Here is an 18,898-nt window from a genome sequence, read left to right on the forward strand (position 1 = left end):
TCACGGCTGCAAGTGCATTGCTCAGTTCCTCTTTTCCTCTTTGCCCACCCTCTCTTGTGTCCCCACATTTTGCTTGATGAGTCTTGAAGATAGATTTTAAGTAATCAGATTGGCCACTTCCTTGCCTCTGGGCAGGTGACTGAGATGAAGAGAGGGCTTGAGGATTCTTTTGGAGATAAGTTTCAATCATCTTCTGTATGGAAACCTGACGATAGGCTAAGGGTTCATGGATAGGCTTCCCCAGGGCCCTCTCCCTGGCCAGAAATACTGTAGAGTTTGTGAAATGCAAGAAGATGCTTTTACATAAAATTTGAAATCATTTCAGGGTCTTCCAGTTCAGCTTCTTGCCCATTTTTCTCTTAACTGAGAAGATTCTGGCAGTCTGATGTTAGGTTTCAAGATTGGGGAATCTGAAACATCAGTAAACCTGGGGTACTCATTTGGAAGAATGTACCCTTCCTGCTACAGACAGTGGCCTGACTTCCATGCGTTGTGGGCGCACTCTTTTCTCGTCCTCTCCGTTATTAACACCACCCTTGGTTCTGCTTTTCGCCGCAATGTTTCCCGTACACGGCGGGGCTCAGAACAGGTCCACTGGATGGTCTTTGCGCTTGCGCAAGGGACCGGGTCTGAAGGGGCTGCACTGTCCTTCCCCAAGGGCTGGGCAGTCAGTACGCCTGCGCAGAAGCCAGTAGGCTGGTAACGCTGAGAGGACTCGCCCCCCGTGTGGGGCTTTCAGTGCGCCTGCGCGAGAGCTGCACGCCGCGGTTCTTGACTGTGCTGCTCCTTGCGCCGGGAGCTAGGTGCAGTCATGCAGAGCGCCGACTGTGAGCAGACCCCCAAGCGGCCCCGACGCGATGGCAGCCCAAGAACCCCGCAAAACATGTCTTTCTCAGCGGCGACGAGTTCCCCAGATCCCGAACTCGACCCCGACTATCAGAACTGGACTGTGGAGCAGGTGTGCTCCTTCCTAAAGCGTTGTGGTTTCGACGATCCCGTACTACTCGCCCGCTTCCGAGGTAGCAGGGCTAGAGGGCCGAGGGGCTGAGGGACGGCGACCGGAGGCTGGGTCAGCAGGCCTGGGAAAGGGCGCCCCGGGGCAGTGAGCAGGGGACCTCAAAGAGGACCCAAGGCGGCGAGGGGAGACCTGACGCGGGAGGCACCAGAGGGGGCGGACCTGAGGCGGGGGGCGCCCAGGGAGGGATGACCGGAGGCGGAGAGCCCCTCTGAGAAGGGGACCTGAGGCGGGGAAGGGAGACGCGCCGCGAGAGGCACCGCAGGGGGCGGACCAGAGGCGGGCGGCGCCCAGGAGTGATAACCGTGTGGTGGTGGGAGGAGAAATCGGAGCGGCAGGGGTAGGGGTCTCGCAGGAGGGAAGCAAACTTGGGTGTTGGGCAGTCGGTCTAACTCTGGTGGGTTTCTAAAGGAACCTGACACCTCAGCGCCGGACAGCTGAGACTTGGCTCTCCTCCCCCCCTTTTAAATAGATAATCTTTATTACATTTTCCCATCAGCGTTTAGTCTCCTTATACCCGCTTCGCTCCGGAATCAACACCCTGTCGTCCGAGTCCATGAGCACTTTCTCCTCTTTGCTCAGGCCCTCCAGCCCCTCACCCCCCTCCACCGGCTGTCATCTGTTCTCCATCCGTTTCTGAGTTAGGAGAACGTTTGCCCCAGACCTTGGTCAGAGGATTGCTGTCTTTCAGGTTCCCCTAAATGGGAAATCCCTCTGCCAGCTCAGCTCCTTGAACACTTGCCACGTTAGAATGAGTTTGGATTTTAAGTTTCTGTTTCCTTCACACACACACCCCACCACTCCCACAATTTGGGAATTCCTAAAGGAGAGGGAGCTTGTGGGGCTAGTCCCCGAATCCCCATCGCCCACCGCCGCCTCCCAGTGAGCGCGCGGTGCGTGTCTGTGCACGGACTGGACCTGCAGCGCTTGGTCTTGATCGCGTTTTCTTCTCCGAAAGCAGTTTCACTTGCTAAATCTGGACACTGGGGTGTAGACCACTGAACTCCCAGCACCCCACAGCTTGGCCACATCACATGGGGGAGGGGTGTGCAGGTTGCGAGGGTTTTTTGTTTTTTTTTTAAGATTTTATTTATCTTTTTAGAGAGCGGGGCAGGGAGAGAGAAAGAGGGAGACAAACATCGATGTGAGAGAGAATCATCAATCGGTTGCCTCCCGCACGGGCGGGAATGGGGGGCTGAACCCATAAGCCAGGCATGTGCCCCCACGGGGAATCGATCCCGCAACCCTCCGCTTTGCAGGACCAGCCCAGGGAGCCACAGCAAGCCAGGGCAGGTTGTGAGTTTCAGTGGACTCTACCGGCCCGGGTTCCCCCAATGGGTGTCAAGCTGAATTTTTCGGGCTTCATCCTCTGAGGTGTTCAGTAGAAGTCGGTGGCATTTGCATATTCCTCAGACTTGCAATCACCTCAAGTCTTGTCTGCCTAGACCGAGGAACTAGGATGGAAGGAACTTAATGGTTCGACTTAAAGAAATTGCATGAGTACAGAAATTGTGCCTCTCTTTTTCCCCTTTCCCCCTTTTATTTTATCCCATTGCTGGGGTTGGAATTTTTCTTTAAATAGCAACAAGTGGGGATGAAGTACTTATATATTTTGTCTCCAAAATGTGGTTGGCTATGTTGGCGCTCAGTTTCAGCAGGATTCTGTAGATGAATTCATCAATTTTCAAAATCATCTTGCTCTTGAGCCCACAGTCTGATGCTAATAGGAGACACTGCTCACTTTTAATTGGTAACTGATCAAGTATTCACAGTTGCCTCTTTATTACTGTCTGCTTTGGCTTGATCAGATTGTACTCAGGCTTCTCTTTCTCCTTCAAGCCCCTGAACTCGTACTTGCCCCCAAAACTGAGGAAACATTAAAAAAGTGAAATATGCCCCCTGATCAGCTTCTCCTGGGAACCAACTGGCCACAGCAGGACACGGCCCTGTCAGACCCCCCTGGGGTCTCTTCCCCTCCAAAGATTCTGCTTATCTCTGCTTGCTCCTCCTTTAGTCTACATTTAAAAAAAAATAAACACCTTTTTCTGTTTGATTTTTTTTTTTTTTGAAAATTTTATTTGGGGAAGGGAGGGAGCAAGAGGGAGACAAACAGAAACATTGTTGGTTGCCTCTCATGCGCCCCCAGCTGGAGACCTTACCTGAAACCTTGCCGTTTGTGGTTTGTAGAACAATGTGCAACCCACTGAGCCACACCAGTCAGGGCTTTTTCTGTTTGATTTTGAGCTGTTTATATATTTCTTAGACTGGACTGTTCTCCCTACTGCAGTCATCTTTCTAATGAAGTCTCTCCCTATCTGAGTCCAGATTGGGGGGTTATTGTTTATTTTTAAAATTTTATTATTTTTTTAGAGAGAGGGGAAGGGAGGGGGAAAGAGGAGAGAAACATCAATGTGTGGGTGTCCCACAAGCACCCCCTACTGGGGACCTGGCACACAACCCAGGTGTGTGCCCTGACTGGGAATTGAACTGGCAACCCTTTGGTTTGCAGCCCATGCTCAGTACACTGAGCTACACGAGCCAGGGCTAGATTTGTTTTTATATGACAAAACTAAGCACAAGGTGCTGGGTTCCTTTATTCATTATGGAGTAGTCTCACAGGAACTCTCAAGTTTAGAGGCCATTTTATATATATTTAATATACAGATGATGTGTTTGAGGTCCAAAGATGTTGAGTAACTTTCCAGAGGCCACATAGCTAGGCAAAAAAGCAGAGCTGGATTTTTTCCTCCTTTTTATTGAGTGTATTGGAGTGACAGTGGTTAACAAAATTATACAGGTTTCAGGTGCACAGTTCCACAACCCAGAGCTGGACTTTAAGGTCAGGTCTGTAGACTCCAGAATTCATGCCTGCTACACATTAATGAGTGCTCTCTCAAAAACCATTGGATTCCCAGGGGGGCGGGGGGGAGGATGGCATTAATTTAAAAAAAAAAACAAAAAAACATTGGATTCCCCTCAGCAATAAGGGAACAAACAAACCAATTAAAAAAAAACTCACTAGAGAGCATACCCAAAGTTATAAAGTCCACTAAGAACAAGGGGGGAAAAAATGGAAAAATGAGAACACAGGAACAGACAAGCAACAACCAGCCAGTAAAAAGAAAAAGACATTGTCTCAACAGTAATTTTTAAAATACAGAATTTTAAATTTAGTTTGAAAAATATTTGACGATTGATAATAGGAGAAATGGGTAATCCGATAAAGTTGATGAAAGTGTCAGTAAGGTGGGATAACATAGATTATAAACAACATAATTTTATTTGTGTAAAATTACATACTTGCATAGATAAATGTCTTGAATGGCCCAACATGTTAACAGTGGTAATTGGGAGAATTTGTGTAAGTTTTGACATTTTATACTTTATATTTTTCTATTGTTTGGATTTTTTACATTGAATAACTTTTTCATGATAGAAAAATACAAACAATGTCATTTTCATTTAACTGGGTTTTTTTTCATTATGGAAATTACGTCTTCATTTCCACTTATGACTTCTTTTTAAAAAAATGTAGCCGTGGAAAATAGACCTTCACGTAAAAGAAATTTTTTTCACCCATCCCCCACCTCCCCTTTCGTAACCATCAGTTTGTTCTCTGTATCTAAAGGACTCTCATTATCTTTAGAAAGATTTTTGTTTGTTTGAAAATAGTCCAGAGTTCTAGAACCTGAGGTCAGGACGGACTAGAATAAATAATATAGAAAGAGAAAGAAATATAAAACCCATATGTGTCTTTCAAATCGCAGAATACTACACGCTTTACTTGGAGGTTTTGGAACTACATCATGCCTTTGGCCACACCTCAGGCAGTGTGTTTGACCTGACTATTCTAAGAACAATGGACTTTCCCTACCCAACCCCAAACCTTGACTATTTGGAAGTCCAGTTTTGCAGCTGGACTTCCTTACAAATGATTTACTTAAGTAATTTTAAAAGTTTCACGTGATTTATCATAAAAGCCTCTTGGTATAGTTTTCTAATGAACATTAAGACCTTCCCAGTGGCAAATCAGAATAGTGGTATGGTATTAACACAGTCCATTGCCTGGAGTGGGTACACTCAACAAATGTTGATCTAAGTAAATTCTGGGGGCTCCAATGGAAAGAAATTGAAAAGCATATGTTGTAAATGCCAAAGTCATTCATCTCTTTTCTCCTTTCTCTTTCATAGAAAATGAAATCACAGGTTCAAAACTGTTGCGTCTTACTGGGTCTGACCTTGAAAATTTTGGAATGAGGTAAGAATGATAAAATTCACTTGTAGCCAACCATACTTGGGACCTTTTTATTCACCTTTGAGTGACAAAGCCCAAAATTGCTGCTATTAACTGTCCACATTTTAGTTCTAGGAAGTGTTTTAAAACAATTCACTGCCTGATGGTTAACACAGGTTTTTCTGTTACATTTGCTGTATAAATTCTGTGTTTAATATTACTAATGATTCCTTTTAAAAAAAAAGATTTTATTTATTTTCAGAGAGGGGAAGGGGAGAGGGAGAGAAACATCAGTGTGTGGTTGTCTCTCGGATGCCCCCTATTGGGGATTTGGCCTGCCCCACAACCCAGGCATGTGCCCTGACTGGGAATCAAACCCGCGACCCTTTGGTTCACAGGCTGATGCTCAATCCACTGAGCCACACCAGCCAGGGCATAATGATTACTATTTTTTTTTTAATTTTGCTGACAAGCCTTCATGAAGCTGGTAGTAACCAACGTTTTTCTCTCAAGTTCAGGATAATTGAATTATGCACATCAGAATATATGTGAACTGAGGGGAGCAAAAGGTGTTTTGCAAGAGGCACTTTCCCTCTGGGGAGCATACCCACGCCTTTCTTCCTTCCCATAAGTGCATCTTCACTTTTTTCTCCTAAACTATGAGGGTCTCCAGGAGATTTACAAGCAGGAGAACAATGAGCAGTGGCAGCTTCTCCTGGGCTAACCCCCAAACCTGTCTACAAGGCCCCCTTTTCTCTGACTTTCCAGTAAGCCAACAGCAGCCCTGCCTTGGCTCACTTCTTTCCTATGAGAGAGAGCCAAAGGCTCGCCTAAGTGGCTTAAGTGACTTTTTCTTTCTTTTTTTTTTTTAAATTTTTTGATTTTAGAGACAGAGGAATAGAGAAAGAGAGCGAGCATTGCTTTGTTGTTCCACTTATTTATGCACTCATTGGGGATGATTCTTGTATGTGCCCGGACCGGGGATGGACCCCACAACCTTGGCATATGGGGATGATGCTCTAACCAACTGAGCTACCCAGCCAGGGCTCCTGATGTTTCTTCTATCCTAAGCCCTTCCTTGTTTCACTGTCCTCGGCTTTAATAAATGTCCTTTCAAAATTAAAAAAAAAATGTTGGCAAGAAAACTCGAGGCTAGAACACTATCTTGGTCATATTTCTAGGTCTTCTTAAAGCTTTCTTAAGACTGGAATATATCCCTACCATTAGATTTAGACACAAAGTAATTTGACACTTTTTAGATGGGACGAGTTATTTAACCTTCAGTTTCTGCACTTGTAATGTGGATAATAATAATGAGACAATGTATGTCAAGTGATGAGCACATGATAAGCCCTGAATAATTATACACATATATGTAGAGATCCTTATGTATGGTTGGAGGTTCTTAGGTCTAGATTAGTGTGGGTCCACTTTCAAGACTTCAATTGAGGATACAATATTTAAATATTCCTTAAAATGGAGATATTGCTTCTTTGAGAGAATTGACATCAGTGGTGAAACATGATCTTTTCCTTTGGAATTCCACTTAGCTAAGAGTTGTTTGTGGTAACATTAAAGGATCAAAACAAAGGATGATATCGAATTGCTTTATGTACTATTGCTCAATAACTGATAATGGAAGTAGGCTGTGAAAAAAGAGATCACTTTTAACTGACTAATAAATAACCTTTGCATCAGAATCTTCAGGGACCTCGTCTTGCCTCTTTCGTAATCACCTTTCAGCCTCCTTTGCCCCCCACCCGAGGTACCTCTTAGAACCTGTTTTTTATGAATCATAGTTGCTTACTATTTTAATTGAGTGGAATTTGTTCTAATGGAGTCTTTCTTTTAAAGGGAATCATATACTTTGTGGACCCAAATATTATTGATTTATTCAATAAATATTTATGGAGGGCTTACTAAGTGTTAGGCACTCTTCCAGGAACTTGGGACACATGAGTGAACAAAATAAACCAAATTCCAAAGGGAACACTCTAGGGCACACATCTGTGCCCGCCTGAGAATCCTGAAGTGGGTTCTGCAGGATTCCGCAGAGCTGTGTTTTCCTATGAAGCAGCCACTAGCTACATGTTTAACCTAAATTAAATTAAAATGTCAATTCCTCAGTTACAGTAGCCATGTTTCAGGTTCTCAGTAGCCACTTATGGCTGGTGGCTACTGTGTTGGAACAGGCAGATTAGACTTTTCCATCATGTCAAAGTTCCTGGACAGAGCTGCCTTTGAAGACCATAGTGGGATCAGCTGATGGGGTAAATATTGAGTTCATAATCAGTAATAATTTCTGAGGCACCTGTAATCATAGTTAAAATTCTCCTACAGTTCTTAAGGGCAGGGACCGAGTCTTTCCTGTAACCCCAGTGCTGAACACAGTTTAATCTCTGTCCATCCCTGGGAGGTAGATGGTATTATCTCTGTGCTACACATGAGAACATCAATGTCCCAAACACCGTTAAGTGACTTGTCCATGGCTACTTATAGATGCCACATGCAGCTGTGGGCCAGTTCTGTGTGATTCGAAAGAACTTTTTCATTGTCACTGTGCTCTACCTAAAAGAGTGCGATCTTGAGTTTTCACTTACATGAGTCATGGAAATTCAGGATTACGAGGGTATATGTTACATTAAAATAAGTATAAACTGAGCATTCAGTAAAGAGGTAGGAGATGTTGAGGTGTGAGTTTACCAAGAGAGAAGGGCGTCAAGGGCAGAAGCCGAGAGGGAGAGTTTCATGTCTCGGAAGCAAAGGAAGGAGTCTCTGGGAGGAGTAAATTTGAATTATTAATTGTTCCTTCTCATCTTACTTCTCTTTCGATTAGTATAAATAATCTAGAGTTGATTATATACTATTATATATTCTATCAATTATTATTATGCAAATAATGATAGATTTGCTTATCCTGTTACAATTTTAGTTCCTTGTCCGAAAGAATGAAGCTGCTTAATTGTATTCGACGTCTGGGTCAGCCTTATGTTGGTGCCGTGAAGGTAAGAGGAATCCGGCTTATATTCATGGGTTTGGAATATAAAGTGAGATAACTCACTCACTTATCTAGAATTTATTTTTAAGAGAATGGAAGGAACCTGCTTTTCATCGGGAATAATGGATTTTGACTTCTCTAAATTTTCTGCATTTTCCAAAATAAGCACAGAATATCTAAATTAAAGAGAATGAAAATATTTTAAGAACACAGAAAAGCATAATTAGACCACTACCCAGCCTGAAAATCTTAACGTTTTTCCCAGTTTTTCTTCAAATTTATTATTTTTAGAATAAAGTATTAAAATCCATGGAAGACCTCCTTTGTACCCCTCTTGGATTCTATTTCCCTCTTTTCTTCCTCAGAAGTAATCACCATCCTGATTTGGTGTTTGACCTTTTTTATGAATATTGTGTACTTTAACTACATATTTGTATATAGCCATAAACAATGTATTGTTTTATATATTTTTAAAATTTTACATAAATCATATTTCACAGCACGTGACCTTCTAAACTTTCATGGAACATATATTTGAGAACCATCCACATCAACATAAATAGCCCACATTACCACCCTCAGCCATAAAATAAATTTTGAAGTTCTGTTAAGTTTTCTTGTCAGTTTTGGTAAATTGGTCTTGTCAAATATTAAATGTTCAAATGGTGGGTATATTCCTAAAATTTAATCTATCAGTAATTGTTTATTTCTCATCCCCCAGCCCCTTCCAGATATCGAAAGCCTTGTTTTTCCGACTTAGTGTCCCAAGGATGATTTGAACAAGCCCACAGCCCCTTTCCCGGAAACTCTGCGTCTGAGCATTTAGAGTAGAGCCTAGGAATGTTCATTTTTTCACGAGCTCCTTAGGGTGATTCTAATGCCATAATTAAAGAAATGTTTCTTGAATAATTGGTGACAGGCAATTATTATCATTCAGCCTTTCGACATATAGGTTAAACATACTTAGTTTCAGACCCAGAAGGAGTAGAGTCTCATTCCCGTTTTGCACGATCGTTATTTGCGTTTTTCCTCAGAAGCGTTTTCTGTATTTCATGTGCAGTATTGGAGTCATCTCAGGTCCCAATCAGAATCTACATTTCGGTTTACTTTTCCAAGTTAGCCTGTTGATTTTCCTTTAAAAATTATGTTTGACAATATTTAAGAAATGAGTTTGGTTTAGTCCCATATTTTATTTTTGTGGACAAGGTTGTGGTTCTCACAGCAAATGCTTTCTGTGAAGAATAATCAGATCCTAGCCCTTTCTGAAAAACTTACCGAATATTAAAATACTTCATTCTTTTCATGAAGAAGAAATAGGCCCATTACCTGTCACAGATGATGCCTAAATATTCCGCCCCGCAGTGGGAAGAGAGTTGCTGTCCCCAATTCTGTCCTGTCCAGAATTCTGCCTCAGCAGCAGCAGCATAGGGCGCTCTCTCCAGTAGGACACGAGCGAGTTTTCTTCGCAGGGAAGGTCATCTCAGGTGATCACTGAAATGACAGTCGCACATTTAGAATTTGCAACACTGATAGTTTTGAAGTGATATTCAAGACAGTCAATGGTTTCATTTGCCCACTTTCATTCTCTTTTTTAAAAAAAATTTAATCAAAAACAAAGAAAAGTGCTTAATGTCACTTCTTAATTGTAAATTACAGTTGTCAAAAATAGATTTTAAAGCAGCTAACTACTTGAGTCAGTGAGTCATTGTATAGTAATAAAATTGATACCTTACACGATCTTAGCTTCGTTCCCAGTGTGGTTGAACAAAGAATTGATGCCTACCCTAGCCCTGGCTGGGTGGCTCGGTTGGTTAGAGCATCATCCCAATACGCCAAGGTTGCGGGTTTGATCTCCAGTCAGGGCACGGACAGGAATCAACCTGTGAATATCAATGAGTGCATAAGTAAGTGGAACAACAAATTGATGTTTCCCTCTCTCTCTTTCCCCCCAATTCTTCTCTCTCTCTAAAATCAATAAATTTAAAAAAAAATTTAAAGACTGATGCCTTTAATAAAAGGAAAGAATTGATTTCTACCCTAATCTGGTATCCACCTTTTATTCTTTTTTAAAAACAGTTACAGTAATATATAATTTACATAGCTTACAATTCACTCACCTAAAGTATACAAGTCAGTGTTTTTCAGAAGGTTCACAAGGTTGCCCAGTCATCACTACAGTCTAATTTAAACTATGAGTTCTTGATATATTCTGGATACAAGTCCCTGATCATATATATGATATGCAGGCTTTTCCCATTCTGCGGATTGTCTTTTTTACTCGCTTAGCAGCATTCTCTGGAGCAGAGGAGTGTTTAGTTTTGATGAAGTCCAGTTTATCTGAGTTTCCTTTCCCCTCTTCTTTTGGTGTCGTGTCTAAGAAACAGTTGCCTAACCCAAGATCACAACCTTTTTTCTTGACCCCGTTTTCTTCACGATAAATTTAGTTCAGTTGACCTCTGAAGCTAGGAATCATATAACGGTGATGAGGAAATACAGTGTTTGATGTAATGGGTGCTAAAAATTTGTCAAATGTATTAATGAATCTTGAAATTCCTGCTTTAAGTATTTTCTCTTACCTATTACACATTGTTATAGAATCACCACCCTGAATCTTTCTCTGATGGTTGCCTCTCCCCTTTCTTCTGGGGAGAACTGACCACTACTGCTTTTGTTTCTTTCTTCCCATTCTTTCAGCCCCTGCCCCTCCACTCCCACTCTGGTCAAAGATTCTATTATCTTTCCAGGAGGGCAGGAATGATGCCTTTCCCGTCTCTTATCCCCAGTGCTTGGCACATACAGAAGACTTAATAGACAGTGGCAGACAATGGGACTGTTTCATTTTGTGTCACTAATACCACAGTAGAATATCATGTAGCCTTTAAAGTGACAAGCAAGTAGACTGTAACTACATAAAGGAGCAGTTTCTATTAGATAATACTGGGAGAACAAAATAACAGATTGTGAATAATGATCAAAACACTTTAATATCACATACAAATTAAGAGTTGAAGGGCATATGAGATAATGTAACTAAAATTTCCAACAAGTCATTGCCCAACATTAGTGGAATAGTCTAAAAATGTTGGTTCTTCACTCTGGCTGGTGGGCTCAGTGGATTAAGTGCCAGCCTCTGAACCAAAGGGTCGCTGGTTCAATTCCCAGTCAGGGCACATGCCTGGGTTGTGGGCCAGGTCCCCGGTAGGGGGCACATGAGAGGCAACCACACACTGATGTTTCTCTCCCTCCTTTTCTCCCTCCTTTCCGCTATGTCTAAAAATAAATAAAGAAAATCTTTTTAAAAATGTTGGTTCTTCAATGAAATAGAGCCATTAAAATGATAATTATTAAGATTTATTAAAAAATGACAAAGTGCTCAGAATGCATTTTGGCATGAAAAGAGCATGTGTATGTTATGATATTAACTATGATATTATTTTTTCATAAAGTTGCTTAAATTTATTTTGTTTTAGCATACATAGGGTGAAATAAATGTGGGTTTTTTATTGATTTTTTTTAGAGAGAAGAAGGTAGAGAAGCGGAGAGAGAGAGAGAAACATTGATTTGTTGTTCCACTTATTTGTGCATTCATTGGTTGTTTCTCGTACGTGTTGTGGTGGTTATATTGATCTTGTATAAGAGGGAAATAATAGACTGGTATAGTAAGTCGTCAATAGTTTCTTGGACACTGCACTTCAAGCAAAATGACATATAATGAAACCAGTTTCACCAAAGGCTAATTGATATGAATAGGAGTTAAGTTCATACAGCATATTTCTGAAAATGAAAATAGCACAAAAACATCACCAAACTTCTAAATAAGGACCCAAAAAACTTCTAATGTTAAACATTGAAATAAACGTGAGCTATACATATATTTAAGAAAGATTAATAAAAACAAGTAAGAGAATGATTTTCCAACATACTTACCTTAAGTCAGGATTGCGAGTGTCCTGGTGTCTCAGGGCACAGGATGGGAACCAGCCCTGGACAGCGTGCCCTCCATCACGGGTACACTCACAGGCATGTCCACACTCATTCAGACGTGCAGACATGCCGGTGAAGCTCGCACGCGCACCTCTGGGGCGTGGGAGGAAGCTGGAGCACCCGGAGAAAACTCATGCAGACATGGGGAGACCATACAAACTCTACACAGACAGTGGCCCTGGCCAGAAATCTTTTTACTTTATTTATTTTTTAATCAACATGATAAGGAAATGATGTCGATCATAACGATGTTATTCAATGACCCGCTCCTTATGATTTTCATGTACTTAAAGATTTTGGAACTCGCTCTTGTCTGTTAGGACATTCACAGGGCTGAATCATAACCCTCATGGGTCCTTCTACTCCGAGATACGTTAACATCATTCTTGGCCTATTATTAGAGGTGACTAAAATTTATATCTTTATAATAATTATAAAGTGGTTTTATAAAGGAGGGTGAAAAAATTCATACTCACCAATCATCAACCATAAATCTAATCTTTATTAATGTACATACATATTGTTGAACAAGGTTGTAAATTCTAGTCATTACTTGACTCAGGCTGTTGGTGCCAACTTGAATTGACCTATGTTTAAATTCATCACCAACACATTCAAATGTTGGACCAGATAACCCCTTTAAGCTTCTTTACAACACGGAGCATCTATAATTCATATTTTATATATTCCTATGTGTGGTCATAGACTATAAAGCGTGTTCACATATATTACTTTGCAGTGGAGTTCAGCAGCAGTCAGGCACACAGTGTGATGGGTTCTGAGAACATAGCAGTAAACAAGACAAACAAGGTCTTTTGCCTCCCGGAATTCCATACTTCAAAAAAAATTATTTTATTTTTTTAGAGGGGGGAAGGGAAGGAGAGAAACATCATCAATCGGTTGCTGTCCGTAAGCACCCCAACCTGGGACCAAACCTGCAACCCAGGCATGAACCCTGGCTGGAATCGAGCTAGCGACCATGCCCAGCCAACTAAGCCACACTGGCTGGGGCGAGACTTCCATACATTTTTAAGCAACTTCAATTTGAAGCAGTTTGAAAATCATGAATTAGATCATTTATCAGGCTCCTTTTTTATTCTGTAGCCTTCGCTTTAAAAGGCAGTGAAATGACAGTTCAGAAAGATGTATCTTTAAAGAAACACAGAGAGGCATTAAATCTTCACCCATATTTAAAGCTCTTGTTTAAACTTAGAGTAATACATAATTGTGAAGTTTATCTTTACTAAATATAAGTATTTCTGAGTGACATTACAAGTACTATAAAATTTTTATGTGGCTGCATGTGATTTCATATCTATGTGGTCAGAGGGTTTCTTTCTTTTCTCCTTCCCTCTCTTTTCTTCCTTCCTTCCCTCCTTCCCTCCCTCCCTTCCCTCCTTCCTTCTTTAGTGATGGATACATTTGTCACTAAAGGATACTATACAGATACATTCAGGAAAAAGTTTAGACACAGTGCCAGTAGTAATATGGCTTATGCGATCTGAGTGAGTGTGTTAGATGAGTATGTTTAACTTGAATACAAGACTAACATTAGAGGCTAATTAAATAAAGTACAAAGCCTTGGCCAGTGTGGCTCAGCTGGTTGGAGCATCAGCCCTTAACCAAAAGGTTGCAGGTTTGATTCCCAGTCAGGGTACATACCTGGGTTGCAGGTTCGATCCCCAGTCCAGGGTGTAGGATCCCTGGTCAGTTCACATAAGAGGGGCAACCAATTGATGTTTCTCTCTTACTTAGATGTTTCTCTCTTTCCCATCCTCTCTCTCTCAAAAAAAAAAAAAAAAAGGCAGTGAAAACATCTCCTTGAGTGAGGATAAATAATAATAAAAAGATTAAAATCCTTATCTTTTTGTTACTAGAATCCATTAGGAAAAAGTAAAATATACTCAGATCCAATATACTTGAGCTGTCTGGTAGTGATATCAAAATAAGGTAATGCTATTAATGTCTTGTCATTTCCCTTTGTATTAGTCTCAAGAGCAATGAAACAATTTGACTTTGCCCTGTAAGTAGACATGGCTGCATAATAAGCTGTGTGTTGTTACTTATATTAGTTTAAACGTAATTTTCTAGGTTATCAACGATCCTATCCATGGCCATTTTGAACTTCACCCTCTCCTTGTGAAGATCGTCGATACACCTCAATTTCAGCGGCTTCGATATATTAAACAGTTGGGAGGCACTTACTATGTTTTTCCAGGAGCTTCACACAATCGATTTGAGCACAGTCTAGGGTAAGAAGAGGATCGAGGGGGGGACATAAAGTTATGAAGTACCTTCTCTGCCTCATGAAATAATTGTCTCATCTTATCTTTTAGAGAATAGTTTTATCAAATGATAATAATATCCTTATTTTGTTGATAAAAAAATGAGAGTTTTATTTACCTTGCAGTATTATATTTATTTTAAATGTTCTTATAAGCCCCCCTAGATCCTTCCTGGACAGATAATGAAAGCATCTGTTGAGAGGTCACTTGATTGAAATATGTGTGTTTAAATATTATTTAAAAGCTAATAGGGTTGGTTACTGGTATAATTAACTTTGTAAATTTGATTGTTTAATTTTCCTGTAGTCCCTATTTAGTCATGTACAGATTGTCTTTTGAAACCAAGAAATGTGTAAATCAGAAAAGCCTTCACCAGCTCAGAGAAGTGGCACTTTCATTACGTACAGCTAAGTTGAGACTTTGGTCCGCTTTTCCATTACAAAAATGTAGAGCCAGGAGGACGAAAGTAGGGAAGACCTGGACAGATTTCCAGGTATTCACGAGGTACTAACAGTACTACTTTGTTTTTCTGTTTGTTCATTTTGAAGCATTTTTTAATTATCCAGAACACATGTATCTACTCAAGTGTTCATTCATTCATCAACAAGTATTTATTGAAAACTTCCTAGGCCCTACCAAACCAACTAGATAGCAATTGTCTCTATCCTCAAAGTTACTGTATTCATTCAGAAATTACTTTCAGAGGGAAGTGCTAGGAGTGCATTTAACATTTGTTAGGCGCTTTATCTTTAATCTATGTTGTAAACATTACAAAACAGAAGTCCTGCTAATTTTTTTAAATTGTGGTAAATGCACAGAATATGAAATTTACCCTCTTAACCATTTTTAAGTGTTAAATATGTCCACATTTTTGTGCAACCAAACTCCAGAACTTTTTCATCTTGCAAAACTAAAACTCCATAACCATCAATTAACAATTCCCCATTTCCCCCGATCCCCAGCCCCTTTTCCTAATTGGCTATTTCACTGTGTATAGTTTCCTCAAGGTTCCTCCCTGTTGGAGCATATGTCAGAATTTTCTGCCCTGGCTGGTGTGGCTCAGTGGATGAGTGCTGGCCTGCGAACCAAAGGGTCGCTGGTTTGATTCCCAATCAAGGCACAGGCCTGGGTTGCGGAAAAGGTCCCCGGTTGGGACGTTGATGTCTCTTGCCCTTTCTTGCTCCTTCCCTTCCCTTTTCACTAAAAATAAATAAATAAAATCTTTTTAAAAAAAGATTGTTATTTTTAAGGTTACTATTCGAATGTATGTATATATCACGTTTTGTCTATCGCTTTGTCGGTGGACCCTGAGTTGTTTCTACGTCTTTGGCTATTGTAAATAGTGCTGCTATGAACACGTGTGTGCAAATATAGCTTAAAGACCCTGTTTTCAGTTGTTTGGGGTGCATACCCAGAATCATAATTGCTGAATAAGATGGTAATTCTAGTTTTAATTTTTTGAGGAACCACCATACCATGTTCCCAAGTGGCTACACCATTACACATTTCCATTAGCAGTGTACAAGGGTTCCAATTTCCCCACATCCAGGCACACTTATGAATTATTTTTGGTTCTTCTGTGTTTTATTTTGTTTTTGAGCAATAGCCATCCTAATGGGTATGACATGGTATCTCATTATGGTTTTGATTTTGCATTTACCTAATGATTAATGATGCTGAGCCAAGAAGTCCAGCTCTTGGGGATTCTGTGTGTTTCTGCCAAGTTCCAAAACACATTATGCAGTTAAGTTGCCCTAGAGATACATTACAACATTTGAGAAACATTAAAGTTCTTGAGGACCCGGAAGTATCGCTCATATCTTGGAAACCAAAGAGTGACTTTTTCTTTTGTTTGCTCTGCAGTGTAGGGTACCTAGCCGGATGCCTGGTTCGAGTACTGAGAGAAAAACAACCAGAGCTGCAGATAAATGAACGGGATGTGCTCTGCGTTCAGATTGCTGGGCTGTGTCACGATCTCGGTAAGTGGCACAAAGAGCCAAGGCCCCTATGAGAAACCGCAACGTTACCACTCTTTGGAATTAAAAAGTCTGACTAAGAGAAATATGAAAGTTGTATTTTAATTTTTCAATTACCAATAATATAAATGTGCCATTATGTCTTCCTAGAATAATCCATAAGACTACAGCATCACTGTTTTTTTGTTGTTGCTTTTCAGTGAATTTCCTATGTTAAACATCATTGCTCCAAATTACGTGAAAGGACTTTCTCACAGTGAGGTTTTCTGACTGCTCTGTTTAGGAGGATGTGAACTTAGTTGTTGTTGTGTTTTTTATCCTTGTTGAAGAAAATTGCCATTTTACCTTCAGTTATTTGTCAGGTCCATTTTTTCATACCTAGACTACGTAATCTGCTCTAGCAGCTAAGCAACAGATTTAAACTTCTCTTCCCTCACCCATCTGAGGTATTGGGCCACTGAAATCACAGTAAAAGAATATTACCCTTTTCCTTTGACTGGGAAAGAGAAAAGAGACAGTATTCTTTTATCACAGGTTAAGTCCTACTTGTTGGACAACCTGGAGAGTCTGTGTGTGCCCTCAGGGAAGGAAAGGGGAAGGGTCTGTGCTTCAATAGTCCGGTGCTTCAAGGCCTAGGGCATTCTCTTCAGCTTGTAGGACTAATGCCCCCTCAGATGATAAATTTAACCCAGTCCTGGTGTTCTGGGAGGGAATCACTGGGAAACCTTTGCCAGGCCCTGGGAGTCCGAGTCCTGCAGTAACGAGCCTTTAGGTGCAGAGTGCGGCCTGTAGAAAGGCCCGGGGCTGGCCCAGCTGGGCTCTCTCTCCAGCCGTGTCATTCATTTCTGCAATAATTCTGGCAATCTCACAGTTTTGCCTCAGCCAAACTCCGTGGTACCACATGTCGTGAAATGTTAAAATCCGTTATGAATAAGATAAACTTTTGATTTCCACTTTTGATGGTTCACACTATCAGTAAAAACCCAAGAAACAGCCCTGACAGATATATAATTCTCTAACTTAGATTATGTATTTTATAAAATTTACATAAAAATAGGTGTTTTTAAAGGACGGAAGTAATCAAATAAAATTCTAATATTTTATTCCTGCATCCCAGTGGATTGTCTTAAAACTGCTGTTTTCCTACAGATATTCAACCTGAAGATGCCAAAACTTTTTTTTTCACTACATTCCTTTAAGTTACACAAAACTGTCCTTTCACCAGAGTTATGTGAATTCTGGTGACTCAGAGACCCCTCTGTGGGGAACATACTTTCCCATATGGTTCTGCTTCCTGTTCTTTTCTTTTTTAGAAACTAGGAAGGAAGGATTTATCCCATTTTGTGATGTATTTATAGGTTATTGATTTCTGTTGAAGGTCATGTTAAAACTAAACGGATTTTTAAAATCGACTCAGTTTTTACATTTTTCTTGTTCTAAGGTCACTTTTGTTTTTAAGGTCATGGGCCATTTTCTCATATGTTCGATGGGAGATTTATTCCACTTGCTCGCCAAGATGTGAAATGGAAGGTATGTCATACACTCAACAGTCAATAAAGTAAAAATCCCTGAAGCGACCACTGCCGTTCCAGTACACTTCCCCATTGCAGATTTCAGGGAGCTCTTATTTATACACACACACACACACACACACATATCTCAATATACTGTATCCATATATCTATGTATGGGTGTGTGGATGTATGTTTGCATGTGCGTTTTTATTTGATTCTCACAGTCTGTAAGGAAGAAATTGTCATCTCCATTTTTATAACTGGAAAGGAGCTCAAAATGCACAGAAGTGTATGGGTGCACCAAACATCACAAAGCCGTTAAATGGTAGAGCCAGTACTGGAAAACCAGGTTTCCTAGGTCCCGATTTAATGCTCTCTCTACTCTGTCATGCTACTGTAAAGTAAAAGGAGAAGGCCACCTCCGGTTTTGACTCATTTGGTATAACCATGAAGTGACTGATTGCAGCCCAGTTTCATCATCGGCAGGGTGGGGCAAAAGTAAGAGCGTAGTTGTTCGTATGGAAAATCATACAATAATCAACAAATAATAATATAAGAATCTGTTTCACTTACAACTGTAAAACTACTTTTGCCCATCCTGTATCTTAAATGAACCATTTTATAATTAGGGATTTACAAGCTGGTGACCCATATTTTTGGAATTAGTTTTTGAGAAGTAAACTTCGTTGTGCGGGTAAAATTAGACTGACTCCATTTTTGGCCACACTGTCTCTGGATCCTGGAGTAGAAAAGGATATTAATATGTATTGAATGCTTCTTACATGTCGACCACTATTTTCTCTGTCTCTTTCCCTTTTTTTTTAAAGGTATAACTCACATACAGTAAGTTGTACAGATTTTAAGCGTACAGTTCAGTGAGTTTAGACAAATG

At 40.6% G+C, this 18,898-nt stretch overlaps 1 protein-coding gene across 1 annotated transcript in view; it reads left to right on the top strand.

The window, feature by feature from the left end:
* The first annotated feature begins 704 nt into the window (after nt 1-704).
* SAMHD1 (SAM and HD domain containing deoxynucleoside triphosphate triphosphohydrolase 1) overlaps nt 705-18,898 on the top strand; it is a 47,326-nt gene continuing 29,132 nt past the window's right edge. The window contains exons 1-6 of the mRNA XM_024559638.3: nt 705-1,019; nt 5,207-5,273; nt 8,182-8,254; nt 14,323-14,483; nt 16,380-16,495; nt 17,952-18,022. Of these exons, the coding sequence (XP_024415406.1) occupies nt 812-1,019; nt 5,207-5,273; nt 8,182-8,254; nt 14,323-14,483; nt 16,380-16,495; nt 17,952-18,022 (696 nt within the window). The 5' untranslated portion in view covers nt 705-811. The remainder of the gene's footprint in view (nt 1,020-5,206; nt 5,274-8,181; nt 8,255-14,322; nt 14,484-16,379; nt 16,496-17,951; nt 18,023-18,898) is intronic.

This window comes from Desmodus rotundus, chromosome 6 (assembly GCF_022682495.2).
Source record: "Desmodus rotundus isolate HL8 chromosome 6, HLdesRot8A.1, whole genome shotgun sequence".
Lineage (NCBI taxonomy): Eukaryota > Metazoa > Chordata > Mammalia > Chiroptera > Phyllostomidae > Desmodus > Desmodus rotundus.